General features: G+C 47.4%; 1 protein-coding gene across 1 annotated transcript in view; it reads right to left on the minus strand.

Annotated features, from left to right (window-relative positions):
* The window catches only part of CACNA2D4 (calcium voltage-gated channel auxiliary subunit alpha2delta 4), a 112,124-nt gene that overhangs the window by 36,681 nt on the left and 49,591 nt on the right, over nt 1-25,852 (minus strand). Inside the window, exons 19-26 of the mRNA XM_046010644.1 lie at nt 23,738-23,799; nt 22,619-22,686; nt 20,616-20,661; nt 20,425-20,522; nt 18,228-18,321; nt 9,651-9,746; nt 7,427-7,554; nt 3,540-3,620 (exon numbers count right to left, since the gene is read on the minus strand). Coding sequence (XP_045866600.1) covers nt 3,540-3,620; nt 7,427-7,554; nt 9,651-9,746; nt 18,228-18,321; nt 20,425-20,522; nt 20,616-20,661; nt 22,619-22,686; nt 23,738-23,799 — 673 coding nt within the window. The remainder of the gene's footprint in view (nt 1-3,539; nt 3,621-7,426; nt 7,555-9,650; nt 9,747-18,227; nt 18,322-20,424; nt 20,523-20,615; nt 20,662-22,618; nt 22,687-23,737; nt 23,800-25,852) is intronic.

Consider the following 25,852-nt stretch of genomic DNA (forward strand, 5'->3'; position numbering starts at 1 on the left):
TCATCTTATAGAGGATCGTGGTAGGTGTGGGGGGCTGGGGGGGGGCAGGGAATGCCTTTGAACATCGTGGGGGTGGATCTCAGTGCAGGGGGCCTCCCTGGGGCTGGGGGCATAGTCTTCCTTCTTTTGGCTTTCCAGCTGATACCGGATCTAGGAATTTTCTAAAGGAAAAGGAGGGGAGGGGTGGGTATTGTCAGTGGTGGTATCTTCAGCTTGAGACAGAAGATTTTTAAAGGCAAAATTATATTTCTGGTTCGTTGTTTCAGAAGAACAATAAAGACTGTATTTTCCTATGTACCTCCTGGTTTCCTTGGGTGGGGAGGGCATGCGGGCACTGGGAGAGGGTCTTCCTGCCCCCTTGTCTCCCCAGGCAGCGGCAAGAAGCACTGCAGGACCTCACCCTAATGTCCAGAGCTCCATAAGAAAGATGGGAAACTCCTGCCTGAGGCCTCGCCTGGGGGCAGCACCAGGAGAGGTGTCCATGCGGAGCTCTGGATCAGAACGGGGTCTGTAGCTGAGTGAGGCAGGTGGCCTGTGGGCTGGCCTGGCGCTCTGAATTTGTGAGCCTCAGGCTGCTTCCACCATGCAGCACTGGGGAGTGAAGGAGGGCTAGAGATCTGTCACTGCTCTGGCTCGAGCCAATCTGCCCTGGTCATCGACAGAGCAGCCGTTGTGGCAGGAAGGCGTGCGTTTGCCCAGAGGACCTGCTGTGTAAGGGGAGGCTGGGGAAGGCTCCCTAGAAGCTGTTGATGCCGTTTCATTAGCCTTGGTGAGATCGGGGGTGTTGCTAACGTGAAGGAGAAACCCTATTTCGCTTACATTCCTCTTGCACCTTTAAGACTAGCTTCAGGGACAGGAAAATGACCTTCTGCACTGACAGATATGATCCTTGCAAGGCTCAGCAGGTGGGGTCTCAGAATTATGAATTGGAGGGCCGGGGCTGGGGAGGCCAAGAGAGGAGATGGGTCAGAGAACAAGGTCTGGGTGGTTGTTTGCCTGCCCCAAGCCAGGGTGACTCACTTCCAGGCCTGGACTGGCCTCTGGCTGACTGCGCCCGGGCTCTATGGTTCATTAGCTTTCAGAGACCAAGAAGGAATTTTCTCCTTCCTAGGCGCTTTCCTCTGGATGACATCCCAGTGAGGCAGGAGCAAGCCTTAGGGAGAAGTGGGCCCTCCACGTCCCTTTCCTGGGGTTCAGCTGGACTCCTAGGAGAGCTGGGCTGCTTTACCTTTCAGAGACTGTGAGAACCTGTGGGGTGCCGCCCTAACAGGCATAGCAGACCTAAGAGTCTTCCCCAGGCCCATTGCAGAAGCAGGGGCCAGGGTCCCTCAGCAGCCCGGCATAGACCTGGGTAAAGCATAGGTGTGTTGTACACGTCAGTGTTCTGAGTGTGGATGTCCAGGTCCAATCGCAAGGAGGCAGACCCTGAGACCCTCAGAGGGTCTCCTTGTGGACTTGTGGACCCCCAGAGAGCAGGCTCTGCACTGAAGGTCTTGGGACAGGGGCACAAGTGTATTGCACGCCACATACTAGAGGAACACACTTGCAGGTTATGATGCCACCGTCATTATGCTGGGCAGTACTCCCCACTAGGTCTGCAGGGTATGGGAAATTGAAAACGGATCCTGGTCAAGAAGTTAGAGTCCTAGAAATTCTGCATAAACTGTTGGTAAATCACCTGCTTAGAGCTTAAAAGGACCCCTCCCCATTCAGCTGCCCTCCTGGAGGAACCTGTAGCATGACACACACATCTGGCATGTGGCTGGCCCCTGTAGCTGGGCTGAGCGCCCTTCTCCTGCCTTCTCCCCTTGCTCAGTGCACAACCTCACCCCTGCAGCTCGCTTTTCAGCCGCCAGTGCTCGCCCAGTCCAGAAGCCCTCTACGCACACAGTGCCACCGGCTTCCAAGGGATGAAACTGACAGGACAGCACACCAGCCACCTCTCTTGCTTTGAGATATAGGCCCGTCTGGCTCCAGTATCAAGGAGGTTAAGCCATAGTCCACGGAGGGGAAATTACAAAAGGACACACCCCGCCTTCCCCTTCTACACACACAGAAGCTGAAGCATAAGGCCTCTAGTACCTCACTCTTTTCCTATCGTATCCACACACCCCAGAGCCTCAGAGCCATTGTCTGCAGTGAGTTAAACCAGAGGCACCAGGACACGGTTTCTATGGCAACCCCTGGAGGCTCTAATTCAGCTCTGAGTTAAAAATGATATCAAATAATTGGAGAGTGCCGGAGAGTGCAGCCAGTGCCTGACCCCGAGTCCCCTCTGGTTCCTAGACTCTCAAGTATGCTGGGTATGGGGGCGGGAGGGGTTGCTGAGAGGGTCCACAGCACGGAGGGAGCAGGACAGGGACACTCGGATGGGACTGGCGAACAGGCTCGAGGGAGACAAGTTTGGGTCCAGTTTTGGCCTAGCAATGAGTCTGGAGTTAGCCCACTGTGGCCTGAGTTTAAAAAGGCAGCTGAGATGGCACAAGTCCCCTCCTGAATGCTGGAGCAGTGCCTCCTGAAGGCGCCCGTGGAGCAGGTGTTTTCTCTGGTGGAAAGTCAGGGTTGGAGGATCTCGGCTGGACCACAGCCTGCTCCTCCTACTTCCTTTGCCTTGAACCCAGCCTGAGGGGACAAGGCTCACCCCCGCCCCCCAGCTGGAGAACCCTTCCATGCGGCTCAGGGCCCCCAGGGAAGCAGAACGGGACCCGTGATTGCCGATGCATGAGTGCCCACTGAACTGCACAGCTTTGCAGAACGCAGCTGGGGCCGAGACACGGGGACTGAAGCCCGGCTAAGGAGGACTTCACCAGGCAGGCCTGACTGTACTCCGGTGAGGAGGCCTGGGCGCAAAGAACTCTTTAGGCACTGAGAAACCACCGAGTCTGGGCAGCTTGGGAGGGTCACTGGGCGCTCTCATCACGTTTGAGGCCAATGGCAACACGGGTTAGGAAGCTGGATCTTAAAGAAAGGCCACCTGAGCTCAAATTCTAGCTTCATTCATTATTAGCTGTGTGACTTTGGGCAAAGAATTTTTGTCTCGGTTTCCTTATCTGTAAAACAGAACCCAAAGTACCCATTTCTCCCTGAGGGCCAGATGAGGTGAGCACAGGATGTGGTCTCTGTGGTGCCTGGCACACACTGAACACACGTCCCCAGCTCATCCTTACGGTCTGAGTCACCGGGCCGGCTATGTGCACTGTGGCGTTCTACATCTGGGGTGACGGGAGAGGGAAGCAGAGGTCCTGGTTGTAGTCTCTGTTCCGGGTGACCTGGAGCAAATCTCTTAAGCTGTCTGAGCTTCATCTGACTGACTTCATAAATTCTTTTGGATCTCAGGACTTACGGTTTTATAAACGACATGGCTTGGGAAGGCTCCTTTCTCCCGCAGTCACACGATTCAGCTGGGAAAAACCTCTGGCTGGAGGGCTGTGACCCTTGCCAGCCACAGGCAGGGTCCTCCTGCTATTTTTATGTGTGTCTTATTCCTGACCTTGACTCACAACGCTCCTGACTGCCGTGGTGCAGAGAGCAGCTCCTACCTGCAGTGATGGCTGTCTTCTTGTCCACGGTCACGGCCACAGCTGTGCTGGCTGTCACTACCATGGGCTGGCCTGTACTTTCTGGGGAAACAAAAATTGCCAAGTCACTTTCTCAGTGCCCGGGGAAGAGCCAGGGGTTGGTTAGTGGGTGGGGAAGCTGAGAGCACACTGTGAATCCCTGGAGAGGACATTTCTTGAATAAGTGGGGGGGGGGTGGTGTTGGCGTCACCCCTGCTGCGGTGGATCTGCAACTGTCCCCCACTGGTCTTTGCGGATCTTCTCCGTGTGTCAGGTACTGCCCCCTCCCCATGCAGACCTGAACCTGCCAGATAAATACATTAGGGCCCCCAGAGGCCTGGACAATGCCATGTCTCTTGAACACTGTGGGTTCGCACTGTCTTGGGGCAGCAACTGTCTGCTTCCGTTGAGCTCAGGGACCCTGCTGTGACCCATCCTCTCCGCGCATGTTCCATCCGGAAGATTCGCGTTGGGTCAAATGATTCTTCCTAGCCGAAGGATAGGCTGCATTCCAGGACTCGTGGTGGCTGATCCTGGGCTGTCCTTCATCAGTCACATGAGTCAGGGTGATACTGACAGTCTCCCTGGAGGCCCGGGGCCAAGGCTGCGCAGACACAGAAGTCTGGTGGGGCACTCCGTACATCCTGGTCGCTGGGGGCCGGCCTGCCACCACCACCCTGTTCTCAAGCCGTGCCTTTCACTGGTGTTACAGATGGTGACTGCCCTTCTGGGACACTGCCAGCCACTTCAAGGGCAAGGAGCTTGCTTTGAGCTGCTCTGCATCCCCTCTTTTAGGAGAATCAGGCCACCATAGGGACAGAACTTAGGTGGCTATGTTGGCTCGACATGAAAACAGAGATATCTGGCTCAGCGGTGGTCTGGGCTAGTGTGTGACCTTGGGCTTTTTAATCTTTATCAGTCCAGGGACATGGCTTCACTTTTCAAAGCATTCTTTTTGTTGTTTTTAAAATTTTATTTTTATTTATTTATTTGCAGGGGGTTGGGGCACAAGGGGGAAGGGAGGGGCAGAGGGAGAGAGAAGCTCCCTGCTGAGTCTCGATGCAGGACTCCATCCCAGGACCCTGGAATCATGACCTGAGCCAAAGGCAGATGCTTAACCGGCTGAGCCCCCCAGGTACCCCTTTTCAAAGCATTCTTGTCTACAGGCCAAGTTCTATAACTAAAATTCTCAACAAAGGGGCAAAATTTTTATCAAGTACTGTCTTGTTCTTTATATCAAATGTTGCTTGAAACAAATAGGTCATGAGAAGCTTATGTGGAGATCGTCTGTTGTCATGGAACTTAAATTATGCTTTCTCGTATCTATTTTGCTAAGATCATTCGTCATACCTTGCTATAATCCAATATCTCACAGAAATCCATAATTACTCTGATTCTAGAAACTTACAATATGGAGTATTATCCTTGATTCTAGGAATCTGCCATGATAAAGCCTCAATAAACACAGAAGTCAGCTTCCTCCCCTTGCTTCTAGAAATGTCTGGAGGCAGGAGGGACAGGCCTGAGGCACCTGGGCTCCGTGCTGGCAGATTTCTCAGGCTCTGGTTGCAAAAGACAGTTCCACGTGGGCAGGACTTAGCCCACCAGGCCCCAGGCAAAAGGCAACAGAGTCAGCCTGGAGAGGCGGAGGGAAGCCTCCATTCACCCTGGAGGCGGCTCCTCTGACTCTTCCGGGTGCCCGCCCCCCATTAAAATGAAGCTGCTGTTGTTTCCTTCCTTGGGGGAGAAGGGGAGTGTGCAGAGGTGCCCACGTGTCTTCAGGCACAGGCAGGAGCTAAAGCAGCAGGCGAGGGTGTGAAAAGAGAGCAAGCGCCTGCCTCTCTACTCGACCGTCCCCCCTTTTGGGTTGCCAGCTTCCCTCTCTTCTCCTTGCGGCTTAGTTCCCCACCCACCGCCCTCCTACCTCACCGCCACAAAAAGCAACCCCAGCAGCCTTCAGGCATGGGCCCAGTGACAATGCAGGTAGGAGGGAGCCCTCACCATGGGCTGGGGGCAGGGGACGGGGCTATACCCCAGAGAACAACCCCAGGACCCTGTAGGTGGGAGCCCTCCTGGGGGAGCCCTTGATGCCACTCTAGAAGGTGACATGAAGAAAGAGCTGCCACTTTCTGGCTCTGGGGGACTATGTGGTGAGGAGCCCATCACCTTGGCTTTGGAAGGCTTCTTTGTGGGCTTTCACTGGGACAAACAGCACTCACTTCCTCTTCCCCTTCCTGCCTCATACTTAGGGCAGGAAAAGAGCCTGGGCTTTGGTGGGCAGAACTTGGGTTTGGCCTGGCTCTGTGGTCCCATAGCTATGTGTTCCTGGGCAAGTCACAGAACCTCTCCGAGCCTCAGACTTTTCCTGTGTAAGAAGAGAAATAATAACAACACTTACAGGGTTGTGGAGATTATGTGAGTTGTAGGCTCTGGAACGTTTTGTAAAACATATTAGCGATGGATTTGGTGGGGGGAACAGGCATAGGATGGAGATGTGGGCTTAGGCACAAAGTGAAGAAGGCATCAAGAGGGCATAGAGGGGGCCCTCCTCCTTGCTGCCTGCTGCCCCAGGAAAAGCCCCTGGGAGTCCGGATCTCCTCCAGCTGTCAGTTTAGGGCACTTCTCCATCAGGAAGTTGGAGGATGGTTTTGGTGAAAGTGGTGGTTGGAGGGTTTGGGAGGAAGGGCATCTCGTAGGGGAAGTACACTCCATTCCACTTGACTCCCAGCTGGGAGTCCACTTTCCCCCTCCCTTCCTTCTCCTCCTTCTCCCCCCATCCCCCACTCCTCTTCCTCCTCTTCTTCCCCCTCTTTCCTCTCTTCCCCTCTCCTCCTTGTCCTCTTCCTCTCCCTCTCCTCCCTCCCCCCCCACCACCTCTGCTCACTCTGTCCTGGGCACAGATATTCCTAGGCTCTCTTAATCCACTGTTCTGGGGTCAGTTCCCCCCAGTGGACGGCCTGTTTTGTTACAAACTCTTAGGCCCTGGGATGTGTCCCTCCACCTCTCTGGGCCGTAGTCTCTTCAAGTGTAAATTAAGAGGGTGAAGCTATGTATCTTCCAAGTCCCTTTCTGTTCTAAACATTTCTCAATTTTCTTGTACTCTGTTAGAGTCACTTAATTTTTCTTTATGGGGGCTGTTTTTCAGAGTGGGGGCTGGGGCTTGGAGTTGGGTGCCGACAGCTCAGAAACCCTTCCTGAGCCTTGGACTAGTAGGGATTTTGTGGCTTGGTCCAAACTTGGCTGCCCTGCTTCCTCCCCACTCAAGCCCTCCTCCCCCACGCCTGTGGCCTGCCAGCCAGCGAGCATCCTTTATTATGGGAGGTCCTGAGGAGAAGATGCGGGGCTCAATATTGCAGCTCCTGGGAGACCATAAGGGAGTGGAGACCAGGTAGCTTTTTCTGGGAAGAAGTGCGATGGGGCAGTGAACCTGGTAAGTACAGTGGTCCCCTGATGGAATGAAGTCTGTTACTTTCATCTGAGGAGCTTTCGAAGATACTCAGATGTTTAGAAACAGAAAAATCTTAAAGATCAACTCTTCCAATATGCTCCCACTTGGAATCTGGGCTAGAATCCAGCTCTTTTTGACTTTTGGGGCAAATCTCTTTCCTTTGTGCCATGCTGGATTTTTAACTTTGGTTGCTGGCTAGGGGATAAAATGATCTGTCCTATATTCAGGGCAGAGATCAATAGTGTGGTAAAACATGAGCAAGCTTTCTCAAGGCGCTAACATGTGTCAGGAGGGAGGGCTGGGAAGGAACCCAGAGGCGTTGACATTCTGTTCCATATCTGCTTCTGTTTCCCACCAAGAGCAGCGGGAGGAGGCAAGCCCTAGTCCCAGCTGGGTCCAGGAGCACAGGGCTACGGCTTACCTGCTCCCTCTGCGGATCGGAGATTGAAGACAAAGCTGCCCGCAGGCTGCTCGGCGGCCTGGCGGTACCACAGGGGGAAGCCGTCCAAAGTGAACACACTGGCCTCATCCTCAGGAGTCAAGAACTTTCTGCAAAGACAAAGATTTGGTACCTCCCCACAGATCTGGGAACATGCTTGTCCCCTTCTCTTTTTTCCACACAGGGTCATCCTGGCTGGGCCAAAAGAGAGATTCATCTCTGCTTTAGCAGAGTTGCAGGTAGAAAATATTGACCGCGGGACTGATTTTACCCCAGACGATGTTCCCCAGCAATTCCTGCCTTTTCCAGAACCAAATGTTGTTGCACCTGATGGCATGTTAGAAGAGGTAGAGCGCCTGCATTGTGAAAGGGGACTTTTTTGGTTAAACGAAAACTCCTTTGCCTGCAGGGTTTTGTTTCTTTTGGGTATACCCTAATTTCTTTTTGTCTGGCTAATTGGCATGTCTGAATGGGGAAATTGCATGGTGAATTCTATCACTGCACTAATAGAAGGGCATAAATTCCCCCAAAATGGTTACTTCAAAAGTCATTGCCTCTAGGGTTTAGAATGTATGATGAGTTATCTTTTTCTTGAGCAGCTTTACCTTGCTAATTATGGTTTTGCATTCCCTGAACACACAGCAGCCAGCAGAAGGGAGTGCTGGTCCAGAAGCAGAGTGGGAGGCAGGGAGAAGCTGGTTCGTGGATTAAAAAAAGACACTGTGGATAACCCACAAGGTAGTTAATTGAAGTTTGATTTTAAGAGTGGTCCTCTTATGTATTCCAGAAGCTACCTGCCTTGTTGCCTGAGCTCGCCAGTCATGCCATGGTCTAGGTGAAGGGAGCCCTCTGGAGTTGGTGGCCCCTGTTTGGCCATTCATGGTGGCTGCTTTTGTGACCCAGGAGGGTCTCTTTGTATTAAGATTTTTCTCTTCCATTCTTCGAAGCCTTTCAGAGGGTGCAGGGGATGGCCGAGGACGCCTTACCCCCTTCATACTGCCTGGTGTGGTTCACCCTGTACAACTTTGACCAGACAATGACATGGGTATGCAATTTTCTGAGTGGGAGTGGAAATTTAAGGGGAGGAGGAGGTATGAGTCGGGGGCCAGCTGGGTAGTGACTGTGGGGAGGTCAGTTCCCCATGTTGTTCAAGGCCTTTGAATCTAAAATTTACCCACTAGATTTGGTCCACTGAGTCATTTGCTATGTCTCTAACTGGACCATGGTAAGGGTTAGAGAGGCAGAGGGCTCTCTTCTGTTCACCTCTCTGGGAGTAAGGGGATATGGGCAGAGGGTAAAGCAACTTGATTTGTTCTCCTAGAACGCCTTAGCTTTTTAGCAAGTGTGGATCTGTCAGAGTCCTGGAAGAAGCTCGTAGATGGCTGGGTGTGCTTGGATTCAGTGAGAGGAGCAGGGAGTGGGTGAGAGGCAAGGACCACAGGGTGCTCCCTTGGCCATTCTCTTCCAAAGACCTGCTGACTTCTGCCCATTTGAGTCTCCTGGTTTTCGAGCGGCAGGTTGCTCTGCTCTCCCAACCCTCACCTGGCCTCCTTCTCTGGCTCCTGTCCTCCCTTTGCTGCAGTACTTGGTGGGGAGGACACCCGGCCAGCTGGTCTCCCAGAATCCAGGCTTTGCTGGGAGCAGGTTCTCTCAGCTTCAATGCTATTGACATTTTGGGCCACACAACGGTTGTGAGGGTGTTTAACACCATCCCTGGTGTCGGCCCACTAGATGCTCATGGCAAACCCCCATCCCCGAGCTGTGACAACAAAAAATGTCTGCACACATTGACAAATGTCCCTGGGGTGGGGTTGGGGGAAAATCACCCCCAGTTGAGAATTGCTGGCTTAGGGGATATGTAAGTTGTTAATAAAGGAGGGGACACAGCCAGATGATTTTGCTTGTCACATACAGACTGTCCCAAGGGGGAAAACAACTTCTGGGTTTCCTCTTGTGGAAGTGATTAACTTCCAACATCAGTGTCCCCAGCCACTTTCTTGCCTGACTGGGCCACTGTCCCTCCTCTCCTGGGGACAACTCCAGGATGCATCTAATCCTGGTGGAAGGGTTACTCTTCTGACTCCCAATCTACAAACCACCACCTTCCACCTTCCGTGTGCTTCTGGCCTCTGAGAGTCTGCCTGCCTTCATGCCGCAGGAACACCCTGGAGGGATCCCTCTCCCGGGGTTGCCCCGCATGACTCACTTGTCGGAGACCTTCTCGGAGCCCACAAACAAGGTGCTTCTGAGGAGGCCGGCGCGGGTGCCCAGGAAGGCCATGTCCACCACTTGCTCGGACTCACTGTGAGGCGGAAGAGCGAATGTCATTACCAGGCAACAGGTCTAGGAAAGGGGGCACCGGGAGGCGGGGAAGACCTGCACGTCTCTGCTAGTGCCTGGCTTGACCTTCCTGGGGTAGGGGGCAGGGGGCAGGCAGAATGGATGCTCAGAGGGTTACAAACACACACACAGACACACACACACTGCCATCCGCTGTGAGCATCCTTTTGTTATATCTGGTAGACCCGGCTCCCCTGGGCAGCCCCTCCCCTTGTTAATGGGTTTCCCTGGGCCTCTGCCTTTCTGCCTTTTTTTTGGGGGGGGGGCTCCTAATTTGTCCATGCAGGTTTTAGGGGAGTTGGCTCTGAAAGACAGGAGGAATTCAGGAAAAAAGATGTTGTTTGTGACCTCGGAATGGGAACTTCTTATGACTGACACAGGACACATCACGGTTTTAAAACCGTTTTCACGTGTTTAACTTATTATTAAAATGGAAAAGGAGGAGGAGCAGGCACGGTCTTCACCCACCCATGTGAACCCGGTGGACTTTATAACCTTGCCAGCAGTATTGGAGAAAGAAAATCCATTAGCTAGCTGGAGTGTAATTAATATTTCTCATGGTCCCAAAGCCATATTTCCACGATGATGGCACCGGTGTGGGCATCATCACTTCTTCTTCTTCTTCTTTTAAAGACTTGAGGTTTTTTGAGATAAAATTGACATAAAATTGTAAGATTTTTAAGTGTTCATTATGATTATTTGATATATGTGTATACTGTGAAAGGGTTCCTCCCATCTAGTTAAATAACACATCATTATATTGAGGTATCTATCTCTTTTTGGAGGTTGAGGATATTTAAGTTCTACTCACAGCTAATTTCAATTATATAATACAATATATTATATATATATATTATATAAATATATAATACAATGTTATCAATTACAGTCACCATGTTTTATTAGACCCTCAGGTCTTCTTCCTCTTGTAGCTGAAAGACTGTGCTGACCTGTCTTTCCACAGCAATCACTCTTCTCTCTCTGTTTCTATGAGTTTGACTTTCTAAATTTTCTTCTTTTCTAGATTCTACATATAGGTGATGCCATGTAGTGTTTGTCTTCTCTGTCTGGCTTGTCTCTCTTAGCATAATGCCGTCCAGGTTCATCTAGGTTGTCAGAAACGGCAGGATTTCCTTCCTCGTGGCTGAATAATACTTCATTGCATATATATATGTAATATATTACATCCTTTATAATATATATAAGTTACATCCTCTTTGTCCATTCCTCCATTGATGACATGTTGTTTTCATATCTTGGCTATTGTAAATCATGCTGCAGTGAACATAGGTGTGTAAATATCTCTTTAAGATAATGGTTTCATTTCCTGTGGATAAGTAATGAGAAGTGAGATCGTTGGACCGTATGGTAGTTCTCTTTTGAACTTTTTGAGGAAGCTCCAAACTATCGTTCATAGTGGCCGCACCACCAATTCACATTCCCACCAACAGTGCACAGGTTTACCTTTGCTCCACATCCTCACCAATACTTGCTGTCTCTTGTCCTTTGGGTAACATTCTAACATGTGAGGTGATGCCTCGCTGTGATTTTGGTTTGTGTTTCCCTGATGATTACTGATGCTGAGAACTTTTTCATGCATCTGTTGGGCATTTGTAGGTCTCCTCTGGAAAAATGTCTTTTCAGTTCCTCTGTCCTTTTAAAAAAATCAGATCATTTTGTTGCCCTTGAGTTCTGTGAGGTTTTTTGTTTTTTTGTTTGTTTGTTTTTAACATATTTTGCATATTAGCTTCTTATCAGATATGATTTGCAAATACTTTCTCCCATTTTGTAGGCTGCCTTTTCATTTTATTCTTTTTCTTGCTTAATTGCTGTGACTAGGACTTCCACTATTATGTGGAATAACAATGGTGAGAATGGACATCCTTACTTTGTTCCTGATCTTAGAGGAAGAACTTTCAGCTTTTCATCATAGAATATGACATCAGCTGTGGGCTTGTTATGTGTAGCTTTTATTTAATTACTTCTAACTTTATTAATATTCTTGCCCCTTGCCCAATTTGCTACAGATTATTACCCAATTTCTCAAAGTACCTAGATCAGTGGTTTTAGTGAGTGTAGAAGGTAGGCAATGCCCAAAGCATTGCCAAGGGGAAGTATTTTTTTTTTTTTTTTAATCAAGGCTCAGCTGTATGGGTATTGGGGATTCTCTACTGGGATTCTGTGAAGAAGGCTGTACCATGTGACATTCAACTGATGGCACCTGGAGCTGGATTAAAGCACTTGATCTACATTCTGGAAAACCATTGAGGAACGGATCTGGAAATGCAGACAGGGCCTGCCTGCCCCCCCCTCCGATATTGTAGAAACAAGAATTTCTGGAGTTGGTGCCCAAGTGACTTTCTCTAAAAAGTTTTCTGAGGCAACTAAAAAAAATATTTATCTGAGAGAGAGAGAGAGAGAGAGAGAGAGATTGAGAATGAGCGGGAGAGTCTTTTTTTTTTTTTAATTTTGTTTATTTATTTGACAGAAATCACAAGAGAGGCAGGCAGAGAGAGAGGAAGGGAAGCAGGCTCTAAGCTGAGCAGAAAGCCCGATGCGGGACTTGATCCCAGGACCCTGAGATCATGACCTGAGCTGAAGGCAGCAGCTTAACCCACTGAGCTACCCAGACACCCGAGCGGAAGAGTCTTAAGCAAACTGCACTGAGCACAGAACTGGATGCAGGACTCAATCTCACAACCATGAGATCACCACCTGAGCCAAAACCAAGAGTTGGACACTTAACCAACTGCAGCACCCAGGCACTTCTGATGCAATTCTTTATTCAAAAGTAGTAGAGATAGTCTAATAAGACTCCTGTACCCATTGGTCAGCTGCAACAATTACCAGCCCATGCCAATCTTGTTTCATCTACAGCGTCCCCAACCTCTCAACTAGATTATTTTGAAGCAAGTCTCAGATATCATTTCATTGGTGAATATTTTAATTTCTATCATTAAAATATAAGGAATTAAAAAAATCCTTTATTCTTGCCATTATCACAACCAAACCCACCCCTCCATTCCTTAGTTGCAGCAGATAATCCAGGAATCCAGAATCTTTTTTTTAGCTTATTTGAATCAGAATCTGACTAGGGTCCACAAGTTCATGTGCCTCTTTTCTTTCCTCTCTCTCTCATCTATCTAGATCTAGAAAATAGAAATTTACATTTATTGAACTATAATCTACTCGCCATACAGTTCATCCATTTAAAATGTACAATTGAATGGTTTTTAGTATATTTACAGAGTTGTGTGGCCATCACCAGTCAATTTTAGAACATTTTCATCATCCCCAGAAGGAACCCACACCTATTAGCAGTCATCTTTATTCACTTTCAGCCTTTCTTTCTCCTCTCTCTGTCCCTTCTCTTTCCCTTGCAATTTATTCGCTGAAATAGGTCATTTGTTCCATAGTGTTTCTGCATTCTGGGTTTAGCCGATCATGATGTTGTGGCGTAAATTAGCATGCTCTCTTGACCCCTGTATTTCTTACAAGCTAGCAGTTAGACTTACTGGCTTGATAGAGGTTTGAGTTATTATAGGTGGTGTGTTCTTGGTCACAAGGCACACACTATCTGATTGACTAGAGGTGGCCAATTAGGGATATTCCTTAATTTCTTCCTTATTTTGCTTGTATCTGAAATACTCATATAAAGATAAACTTCTCCTCATCAATATTTCCTATCCTGAGATGCAAACTTGTATAGGAGAGCCAGGATAAATAATTGAATCTCTGTTTGTTCACCAGTTTTTAGAATAATGAGTTTGTTTCTTAACATTTTCTGAAGATGACTAAAAAGCTTTTTTTCCCTCCTCAGTACCATTATGAACACAGTATTTAAACACATTAAATATGTTTTAATCCATTGAAGTTGTCATTACTTTTGTTACTCTAATTGTCCCCCCTTTGACTAGTGAAAGCCACTTCAGGTTGGTTCTGGGGTCCCCCAGCACAATGTCATGATAGTCTTTAGTAACTTCTTCTGGATATGACAAGATGCTCCCGGCTCATGTTTTACAGTTCTGCCCCTGTCCTGAAATCAGTCATTTCTCCAAGGGTTGCTGACTCATTTTAATGAGGACTTCTTAATATGCACATTGAAAGTCCACAATCCAACTCTGGGGTGCTCACTGAGGTTGATCTTCTCCATGGACAGGGCCAGGATATCCTTCTTGTTCTTTCAGGGAAAACACATCACAAATTCATTGATATTTCCAATTGATATTCAGTAGCACATCTTAATTTCTTTGATCTAAAACATTTGCATCTTTTTTTATTTGCTGAAAACGTTGGCTCCTAATGACATTAACATAATACTATTTGTTCTATTCATCTATATAGTTTGAGAATAATAGTGCCAATATTGTTTCTAGCAATGTGGTTATTGAACACCGTTTAAGATTTTATTTATTTATTGTTTATGGTTCTGTGTTTTCAAGGCCCTTGAAAGAATTTACATCGTTATGTCATGAACTTGATACACAACTATGTTTGTTTCATTTGTCTTCAAATTTTTAGAGCTTATTTAAAAAATCTAATCTTGTTTTATAATGATATAAAGCATTTACATGGTTCCAAAGTCAAATATGTAAAATAAAGCATATTCATAAGCCTATCTCTGTCTCTATCCCTGTTCTTTCATTCTGCCTAAAATAATTTTTTTTGTTTTCTTGTTTATTGTTTCATTAAAAAATATAGGTGCACGTATGTATACATATACATGCATCTATGTTCATATATGTGTAAGTAACTATGAAAATATACTTGCTTCTCCTCTTTTTAAATAAATAGTAGGGGTATTATATATACTTTTCTCCATTGGTAAGACCATTCCACTGCAGTATGTAGATTTGTCCTTTTTAACAGTTACATAGTATTCCACAATGTGGGTCTACCATGGTTTATTTAACGAGGCTCCTACTGATGGATTTAGGTTATTTCTATCTTTCACTGTTATAAATGGAGCTCTAACAAAAAGCTGATGTGTGTAACTTTTCCTATTTTTCATAGTATATCTTAAGGATACATTCTTAGAAATGGTATTGCTGAGTCAGAGTGTAAATGGGTATGTAATTTATTAGATATTATCAAACTGTCCTCCATAGGCTTTGAAACATTTTGTATACCCACTGACAATACACACAAGCCTGATTCCCCACAGCCTTGCCAGCCTGACTGGCAACAAACTTAGATGTTATCAATCTGATGAGTGACAGTTTTAATTTAATTTAATTTAATTTAAAACTTGGTGCAGTTTTAATTTGCACTCCTTTTATTATGAACTAGACATGTATTTAAGGACTATTTGTATGTATTCTCTGAACTGTCCACATTTCTGGTCCTTTTTCCTTCAAAGTGATTGGGTTTTTTACTTCTGTATTTTTGAAGTTCTTCGATAATGTAGGGATAGTAAGCTTTTCTTTGTTATATAAGTTGCAAACATTTTTCTGGTTTGTCATTTCTGTTTTCACTTTGCTCATGTTTTTATTTTTGCCAAATAAATATTTTTATGCTGTTAAATTTGTCAGTCATTCTTTTATTTCTTCTGAATTTTGAGTCATAATTGGGAAAGGTTTCCTAATTCCTAGATTTTAGAGCAATTGGCTCTTTTTTTTTTTTTTTTTTAGTACTTATATGGTATCACTTTTTTTTTTTTTACATTTAAATCTCTGAGTCATTTGGACTTTATCCAGTTGTATGGTGTAAGGAAATAATACAATTTTATCATTTCTCCATATGGCTCTCAAAACCACGTACTGAAGAGTCCATTTTCCCCTGGTCTGACATGTCTTTCCATATGCATTTAGAAGAATTTCTGGATTTTCTATTCTGTCCCCTTGTCTGCCTTTCTATTCGTGTGATAATACTATGCTTTCTAAATTATAGAGATTTTTGCCATATGTTTTAATATGTTGGTAGGACCAAACTTCCTTTGTTGCTTTTCTTTTTCAGAGATTTTTTGACTATTCTTCCAAATAAACGTTATAATCCATTTATCTGGATCCAGAAAAATCCTGATGATATTTTTATTGGGATTATATTAAACTTATAAATTAACTTACAGAGGATTAATGTCTTTGTGATGCTGGTTCTTCCTACCCCAAGACACTGAATATCTCCTCATTTGTTCAAGTCAACTTTTGTGTCTTCCAGGAGTATATTATAATTCTTCTTGTGTAAGTTTTAGGACATATTTTATTGTTTATACCTAGGTGTTTCATTACATTTTATTTTTTGTCCTCTTGAATATTTTCACAAGACATTTTTTAATCTAGTTTTTGTTTGCATAGATAAAGGATTTTAATTTTTGAATGTTCATATTATATCCTGTTACTTCACTAAATTCTCTTATTGTTTATAGTAGTTTTCCTATAAATTCTTTTGGAGCTTCCAGATATATAATCTTATGACGTTCTTAAACAGAGATAATTTACTTCATCTTTTCCACTTCTCACTGCTTCCAGGTGCATTCTCTTGTCCGGCTGCCCTGACTGATACCTTCTGACCTTTAAACAGTCGTAGGGGTATGGGAATGCCTGTCTTAGTCCTATCTTTAGCTGAGAGAGCCTCTAGCCCCATTCAGATGTTGACTTTCAGGCTTAGGTCAAATTTTTTTTGAAGATTTTTATTTATAAGTAATCTCTACACCCAACGTGGGGCTCAAACTTACAACCCTGAGATCAAGAGTTGCATGCTCTACCGACTGAGCCAGCCAGGCGCCCCGGTCAATTTTAATTTCATTGATTAGTTTTTTAAAACATGCATGGATATTACTATTTGTTCAAATATCTTTTCTGCATTGATATTATTGATAGGGCATTATATTACTGATATGACATTTTATATTAATTCTCCAAGCCTTCTTTTCTTCTTCTTCTTCTTTTTTTAAAAAATTTTATTTATTTGACAGAGATCACAAGTAGGCAGGGAGGCAGGCAGGGAGAGAGAGGAGGAAGCAGGCTCCCTGCTGAGCAGAGAGCCCGATGCAGGACTCGATCCCAGGACCTGAGATCCTGACCTGAGTTGAAGGCAGAGGCTTAACCCACTGAGCCAGCCAGGCGCCCGTCCAGGCCTTCTTTTCTAATATACCCCTGGGTTAAGAATATTTGTTCTTCAGTGTTTCTCAACTTTAAAAATGTCTCTGGCTAATCTCAGAACTTGGAAAGATGAAGATCATGCCCCTTCTCTCCAAACCAATGATCCAATTCCCTAGACCCCAGAACCAGGTTGCCAGGTTTTGATTCCAGCTTTGCCACTTGGGAGGCATACGACCTCGGGCAAGTTGCCTATCTCATTCTGCCTTGGTTTCCTCATCTGTAAAGTGGGGATAACGATAGTATCTATATAGTAAGGTGGTTATGAGGCTCACTGGGTTAATATACACCAAATACTCAGAACAGTGCTTGGCCTGTTACATTCTTTTTTTGTTCTCCAGTTTCATTTAATTTTGTAGAGATAATACATTCACCTGGCTCAAAATTGTACCAAAAATTTATACAGTGAAAAGTGTCCCTTCCATCCCTGTTTCAGTTACCCATTTTTCTACTGAGAAGCAACCAATGAGAACTCTTTCCTACTTGGTCTTTCAAAGATAGTCCATCTGTACATACACATGTACAGATATATTGTTTTGCCTCCATTTTATAGAAATGGTATCACACTGTGCACAGCTTTTTGTGTCTTGCTTTTTTAAACAGGTGCTTGTTTCATATAAAATGCTGTTGTTTTCAGTAGGTTAGCATTAATTAACTTGAGTGTCTTGGGGAAGTTTGACATCTTCATGACGTTAATGTTGAATCTTCCTATTCAGGAACAAGGTGGCATCCACTGTATTCTTGACCTCATTAGTTTTTCACCTTCCCAACATGCATGTCCGTGCATATACACACACAAGTCATTTATTTCTTCTTTCTACCTGTCCATTAAATATGATGGCACTAGGTAAACATCAGCAAAGGAAGTGAGGAAATCTAACGCACTGGGAAAGACCAAGGCCAAGTCTTTACTTCATAGCTTCTTGAGCTTACTTGCTGGAAACCAGGTCCTGATCTACTCAAACTGCTTTTACCAGGGCACTTGGTGAAGGGGCTTCCACAGCTACAGCCCAGCCTCAGAGAGGTGTTCCTGGAATGGGGCTACTGTAGTGTGGGTGGGGGATCTGGACCTATGCCTGGGAGACCATGCACTTGGTGTTTTTCCAGAGGGGAGAGCAGCAGCATGTGTGGGGTGCGGAAGCCATGCCAAGTCCCTGCTTTACTGGGGCCATGTGAAGGTAGATCTCACTCCCCCAACATCTTCCCACCATCAACATATTCCTCTTGGACCCAGTTGTCTCCTGAGCTGCCAGCCACCTAGTGGGAGGGACCCTGACTCAGCCAAGGGAATCCTGGGAGCTGGGGGCGCTTCCCCTCTCAGAACCCTCGCCCAGCCCTGGACATACTCAGAGGCGTTGAGAGCCAGCGCTGTCCAGTAGGCCTCCATGGGGGCAGTCACCACCGCGTCGAGCAGTACCTCCCGCACAAGCTCCTCATCACCTGGGGGCAAAATAAGAGACCAAACAACTTATTTCCTCCATGACGATGAACACAGTCATTTGCCCTTATGAGGAACTCTGACCTCAGGGGATGGGATGTGCGTCATAAGTCCATGTCTGGGACTCATAGAACCATCTATATGAGCTAGAGGAAGTCATGTTGCTTCTCTCAGCCTTCACATGTTCAATCCCAAACAATACGTGAGTAGGTCTAAGTGGTTTCTAATGCTCTTCCCAGTTCCTGTATTCTGTGAGGTTAGAACTCCCCTGCCCCCGTGACATTAGCCCTTGTCCTGACCCAGCGCCCTCTCAAAGTTTGCAACTTGGTCATCTCCCTCCCAGCACACTGGCCTTTTGCCAGGTCTGTGAGTTTGAATTTGCCTCAGAGCCTCCGTGCATGCTGTTCCTTGGTCTGGATGCTTCCCCCCTACTCTTTGCATGGGTGGTCCTTTTCCCTCTCTCCTTTTTTAAAAAAGTATTTACTTTTATGAGGTGAAATCTACTTAACAAAATCTACCAATTTAAAGCATACACATCAGTGGCATTAAGTACATTGACAATGATTGCAGTTGTCACCTCTGTCTATGTCCACATTTTTATCACCCTCAAAGCCGATCCTGTGCCTGTGCCTGTGAAGGCAATGGGCAGCTCTTTTTCATCCTCTACATGAGTAACAGGGTCTGACAGAGTCAGGACTCCACACAGAGTCCTATTCACGGTACTTACCATAGTTTGGAATCCCTACATTTACACACATACTTACTTCTTTATGGTGTGGTTTCTCCACCAGATTATGAGCTCCCTGAGGGTAAGGACCTCATCCATTTGGGTCATCTCTGTCACTTCAGTGACCACACCAGCCCTGGCCCAGAGTATGTGCTCAGTACAGATTTACTGATGGAATGAATGAATGAATGCCCAAATGAGTTGGGCCAGCATGGGAGGCAAGGTCTTCCTTGGGGGTGATACTAATATGTCAGAAGGACCCCTTCTCTTCCGAAGAGGAAGAAGAGGGACCCTACTGAGAGTGTGGCTGATTTCATCAGTTGCTTCTGTGTTGGGAAATTTAAGGTTAGCCTGAGAACGAGGCCCTGGAAAACATAGGCCACAGGCTACAAGACACCATCTGCTGGAAGACTCTCCTTTGCTAAGATGAGGACTTTGGGGGTACAGAGCATCAGTTACTGGCTTGGGGGCCCTCTGCTGGGTGGTGGTAGGGACAGGTCTATGGGCAGGCTGAGGTCCTTACACTGTGTGTCTCTCCTAGTGCCACTCTCCTAGTGCCAGGATGAAAGACGTTCAAAGGGATCTGGGTCCCTGACATGGGGATACACCCATGCTGTCACAGTGCCAGGAGCACAGACAACCTCTTGGCCCCCGAGTGAGACTGGTTCTGCCCTTTTCTTTGAAAATCTTCCTGTTCTCTTTAAGTCATGGGTTGAATTTGAGGGATAAGGCTACTTGGCAGTGAGTAAATTCCTCGGTGGCTCAGCCATGAAAAAGAGTGAAATCTTGCCATTTGCAACAACATGGATGGATCTAGAGAGTATAATGCTAAGTGAAATAAGTCAAAGAAAGACAAACACCATATGATTTCACTCACAGGTGCAACTTATGAAACAAAACAAACAAACAAAGAACAAAGAGACAGACCAAAACAAAACAAAACAAAACAAAAACAACAGACTCCTAACTACAGAGAACAAACTGATGGTTACCAGAGGGGGGGTGGGTGGGAGGATGGGGGAAACAGGTGACAGGGACTAAGAGGGTGCTTATCGTGATGAGCACCGCGTAATGAGTAGAATTGCCGAATCACTGTACGGCACACTTGAGACTAATAGAGCACTGTGTATTAATTATGCTTGAATAAAAAAAGGTTGATAATGATAATTAATGTAATAAAATGTCAGTAATTCGGCACTTAAAAAAAACACATCAAGACCTTTCCCATCAAGGTTAGTGTACCTTTTCTCCGATTTCACTTTATATTATTTTTGATAAGTATCATATTAAAACTCGTATGTAGTTAAATTTTTGAAAAAAAGGAAAGGAAAGGAGAAAAAAGAAAAGAAAATCCTCCGTGGGTGGGGCTGGCACTTACACTCGAGATCCGGGTCCTCCCCTGTCAGGAATCGGACCACAGCCTCCAGCTGGCTGAGCTTCCGGTGGTCAGGGTCAATATCCGTGATGCAGTAGATCCTGGAGCCCAGGAGAGTCAATGTCACCTCAGGAAAATTCTACCTTCTTCCCTCCCATTCTCTCTTCTTCGCGTACAGCAACTTTCCCACTTACCAGTCACTGGCCAGGGTCAGATCCGGGTGAAGCAAGTCGTGCAGGCCTGAAACCAAAGCTCACACTCAGTATGATGCTCGGTCCATGTGGTGAGGGTATGCGCCTCAGTTGCTTATGAAAAACTGCCAGGAAGCTTCTCCAGGGAAGGGCTGGGTTTTATTCTTCCTTATTCTCAGCTGAGGGGAGGGACTCACCCGCTATGCTGGTGGTGGGTTTGTACAGATCATGCCCTTGTCCACGTTGCTCCTGCTTCCTGAAATGCTTTTTCTTCCCATTGCCTCATGTCCAAATCTCACCTATTAGGATCTCTCTGAAAGGAGCTAATACTTTCAAACCCATGATTTTTGGCTTCTATGGTTTCATTGTACCCAACTGAGCTGAATGGCCCATTGGAAGGAGAGCCCAGAGACGGGCCATGTGTATTTTGTGTAATCTCTGTAGCCTCATGCTACCCCTGCACCAGCCATGTGCTCCCTGCGTGTTTGTGGATTGAATGAGTGACAGAACGAAGGCCCTACTGAGCACCTACTCAGTCCTCAAGAAGGCGTTGTGGATGCCCAGGGAGTTTGGTCATTTTGGGGACAATGGGAGACCAAGAAGGAGAGACGTCCAACATCAAGGACGTTGTTGTGAAAGAGCGAAAGCAGCGATCACATGGGAGCACGGGCCTGGGCATAGGGGTCTACCAGGGACAGCTCCCGGAAAAGCGACATCTACATTGGGATGTAGATGAAAGAAAGAGTGGGTCCAGCTTAGATGGGATGAGAGGGTGGGCCTTGGAGAGGAGAGATTTTCAAGGGAGAGCACAGCACATGGGAAGACCTTGAAGCTTAGTGCATGGAGAAATGACCCCCCCCCCCCAAAAAAAATTCAGAAAGCCACTGAAGGTCCTTTAGCAGTGACACAATGTGATCTGGCATTTCTAAATAGGTTCCTCTGGCAGAGATTTACAGGAAGGGAGAGGTGGGAGACCAGTTGGAGGCTGCTGTGACTGTTCAGGAGAGAGGTGACAATGACTGGGGCGGTGGTAGAGAGATGGACGGATGAGAAGCACTTGAGATGGTGAGGGAAGAATGGACAGAATGTGGCCATTAGAACTGTGGCCCCACTGTCCCAAGACTTTCCGAGACATCCCTGAGCCCTGAGTATTGGTTTTTTGCTCTCAAGGTGCTCAGGCACCTGGAAGTCAAGAACACACTGGGTTAGGGAGGGTGGGGCCCTTCTCTCCCATCCTCCCCCCGACCCCGGTTTCTCGCAGCCCTTCTCAGTTCATATCTTGTAAGCTCCCTGTTATGGGTTGAGTTGTGTCCCCCGAAAAGATATGTTGAAGTATGAACCCCAGTTCTTGTGAGTGTGACTCTATTTGAAAATAGGGTCTTGGCACATGTAGTTAAGTGAAGATGAAGCCATATGGGTGGGCTCCGACCAGGGATGCCTGGTGTCCTTCTCCAACGCTAAATTAGAGACCCACAGAGGGAGAAACCCTGTGATGAGGACAAAGGCTGCAAGTCAAGGAATGCCTGGGAGCTAGCGAGGCCAGGAAGGATCCTGCCCCGGAGGGATCAGAGTGGGCAGATTTCTAGAACTGCGAGAGAACTCATTTCTGATTTTTAAGCCCGCCAGTTTGCGGTGCTTTGGTGTGGCTGTCCTAGCCAGCTTCTGTGGATTTGCTCCTTTGCTCTTCCCCGCCTCCTCTGTCATGCCCTCTGACAGGTGAAGTCCAGCTTTGTCCAGAGAAATACTTCCCCTCGAGGCCCTCCTCCTCTTGTTCAGCAAAGCTTTCCACGAAGGCTCGTCCTAGGCTGAGCCGAGTTTGACAACTGACCTGCAGATCCTGCACACCCTGCAGATCCCTTCCTGGCCAGGCAGCTCCGTTCCGAGAGTCTGCTCTCAAGTCCCGGACCTGGGAGGCTTCGGCTCTGCCCCAGGTTGGCCCTGCTCAGTGCCCCGGGAGAATTTGCGTTTCCCTCTATGCTGCCCATCAGTACTTGCCACAGACCCACCGTCTTCCACAGATGTGTTCCCCAGGAGGATATATTCTCCATGGCCCCGGGACAGCACCACTCCCAGGCTGTGGGGAGAACAGAGGACGCGCATGTTCAGCGACAGCAAGGGCCAAGGGGCACCGGGCCCACCTCCCTCCTTACAGCCACTTGAGGCTTGTAAGCTTTCTGCCCTGACAAGTGGCCTGCAGGACAAGATTTTGCCCTTGGCCTTGCAGGTTGTCCCCTCTAGAACTGTTCTATTCTTTTCATTGGCCTTTCTTCCTGAGAAGAACCGTGTATGTTCTCTAGGACAGGAGCCCCCTTGGCTCCCATTTTAGTCAAGAGTCATCCCAGACCTCCTGCATTGTGGAGAGGTTTCTGTGTCCCACAGGGTCCCACAAACAGGAGAACCCTTTCCTGCCTGGTGAATCCCACAATGCCTTCCTCTCTCTCCTGGTGGAATACTGCTTTTAATATTTGCTGAACATCTGAATCATTGGGGAGCTCTAAAGGATACTAGTGCTGGGGCCCCACCCCAGAAACCCTGAGTCTACTGGTTTGGGGCGTTGGCAACTTTGCAAAACTCCTCAGGTATCCTAATGAGCAGTCCAGGCTGAGCAGGAGAGAAATGAGAAATGAGGCGATTCAGAGATACAGTCTACTTGTTTACTAATCTGTATAATTCCTGAAGTTGCATATGGGTTGGAAGGAACCCAAGACAATTTCAAATTCCATCTTTCATCTTACCATTGCTTATATTACGTTGCTTTAAGATCCTCTGTCCTCACCGACCACAAAGAAAGAGCTACTATTTCCTTTTACAAGGGCCTCCTTCTACAGGCAAGATCAAAGACCGAGTGCAGTTGAGCACCTTAACTAAGGTCACACAGCCTGCTGGAGGTGGGCTTGAGACCCAGCCCAGGCAGTCCGGCTCCACCCCCGCACAGAAGGATTCACCCGCAGAGAGCGTCTAGATCTTGTTTCCTGCAGGCAAACCTGGTTTTTTTGGTTACCACAAAAATTGCCAACTAAATCGAAGTAAATTCATTCCCCCGATGGGAGAGCGCTGCCCTGAGTGGTGGGTATTTATGTTCCAACCACTGCTCCCCCTTCCACACAAAACAGGGGCCCCCTCACCTGAAAGGGGTGTCACTGATGTCTGTGAAGAAGTAGTCGTTGGTCAGGAAAAGAACTCTCTTCTACAAGAAAGAAGGAAAAAGGGTGTTTGCTGGGGAGAGGAATGCCTGATCACGACTCACACCTCCTCATCAAATGCCTTGGGGTCGCATCGCCTCTGTGACTCTTCCCTCGCCTCCGACCCCTCACCTCTGACCCCTCACCTCCAACTGCCAAGGACATGCCTCACCTTGTTGATGCCACAGGCAAGACCGTCCGCCAGGCCCCGCAAGCTGTGGCCACAGGGGCTGCCTGAAGAAGGGACCAACATCGACATGTGCTGTCCCAGAAAGTGGCCGCCAGCCGCGTGCGGCTATCGCTTGAAACGTGCGACTGGGGCACGGAAGTTTTAGATAACTGAGTGAGCATACTCATTAGATAGCCAATGCGGCTAGAGGCTACTGTATCGGGCCACGCAGGACGGCGTGGATAGTGACACTGGGGCTCACATGGGACAGGAGAGGAGACCGCCAGCTGGTGTACGACCCACCTACAACCTCCCCCGCAGCCGAGGGGGAGGGGGCAGTGGTCCCTCCACGAAAACCCTCCCAGCGCCACATGCCCCTTTCACAAAGTCCTTTTCCTTGCAAAGCTGCCATATTTTGGGCTTCAGCTGAATTTGTGGAAGTGAGGGCATCAGGGAGGGCACAGTGGGGGTTGGGCATCTGGCGATGGGGACTGAAGGCCAGTTCCGCCACTTCCAGGCTGTGTGCTCTGGGGTGAGTGGCTTCATTAGAGTGCTTGCTCGTAAATCAGGACTGACAATAGCACCCGGCGGTGCCTGAGGTTGCTGTGAGGTTGTGAGTGTTTTTCGTGGATGGGTGGGTGGGGGGGTCCAGGGAAGAGCAGGGTTTGCTCTGGGCTCTGAAGTTCTGTGGATGGTCCTGTCTGCTTATGCCACTGGGAAAGCTGTGGGCTGTGGTTGCCTCCGGAGCTGCTCTTATTCCCTTCACTTCTTTCTGGTTTCTCTTTCATTTTGGAAATGAGAGGAAGATGTCAGAAGGGGACACAGCGGGAGTGGGGTGGCACAGAAAGGTTTGTTTCTATAGGAAACCGGTTTTAGACTAAACCCGAATGAACCGTTCTCCAGCTCTGGCCTCATCCCACTGGCTGCCCTCCTGCTTCCTCTGCCTCTGTCAGCTCCTCTCTGCAGCCTCCCTCCCTCCCAGCCGTCCTGGGCAGTCGGGGTGGGAGCCAGCCGGACTGTGATGACTTTGGGAGTCCTGCCTTCCAAGGTGGGGCTGGCTTGAGTGTCTAAACTGATGATCTCTTTAATTTTTCCTTTTTTTTCACTTATTAAAGAAAAAGGCAAAATGCATGGATCTTCAGTATGTTCTTCCAGTAGTTTCGATAAATGTGTACAGCCACGTAGTTACCTCCCCAATCAAGATACGTACGGAGTGTTTGCCCCCCTGAAGTCTCTCTGCCTCCTTCCCATCCAGCCCCACCCACCCTCCAAGGGTAAACTCTGTTCTGAATTCTACCGCCTTAGATTAGGTTGGGCTGTTCTCACGGTGTGTGCTTCTTTGGGTCTGGCTTCTTCGGCACAACATAATGTCTTTAAGATCCATCGATGTTGTTGCGTGTGTTGGCAGTTGTGTTTCCTTCTGTTGCCTAGGGGTGCGCTGATGCGTGGGACACTAGCTTGCCTTTGCACTCTCCTATCGATCGGTCCCTTAAATTTTAGCAGAAGGTATGGAACAAAATCTGATTGCAGTTTGAGTTTGCATTTCCTCGATGACGGATGACGCATATTTTCATGTGTATATCTTCGTTTGGGAAGGGTCTGCTCAAGTATTTTGCCCATTTTTTTATTGGGTTGTTAGTCTTTTTGTTAACAATCTGTAGGAGCTCTTTATGGATTCTGAACACAGTCTGGGCCTTACTTTTTCATTTTCTTAATGGAGTCTTTTAATGAGCAGAGCTTGCTTCTTTTGATGAGGTTCAGTGTATCAAATTTTATGTTTGGTGCTCTTAGCGTTTTGTCTAAGAAATCTTTGGATAACTTCAGGTGGTAAAGATTTTCTATGTTTTCTTGTAAAAGACTTTCAGTTGTAGCTTTTACCCTGAAGACTA

The sequence above is a fragment of the Meles meles genome, chromosome 7 (genome assembly GCF_922984935.1).
Source record: "Meles meles chromosome 7, mMelMel3.1 paternal haplotype, whole genome shotgun sequence".
Taxonomy (NCBI): Eukaryota; Metazoa; Chordata; class Mammalia; order Carnivora; family Mustelidae; genus Meles; species Meles meles.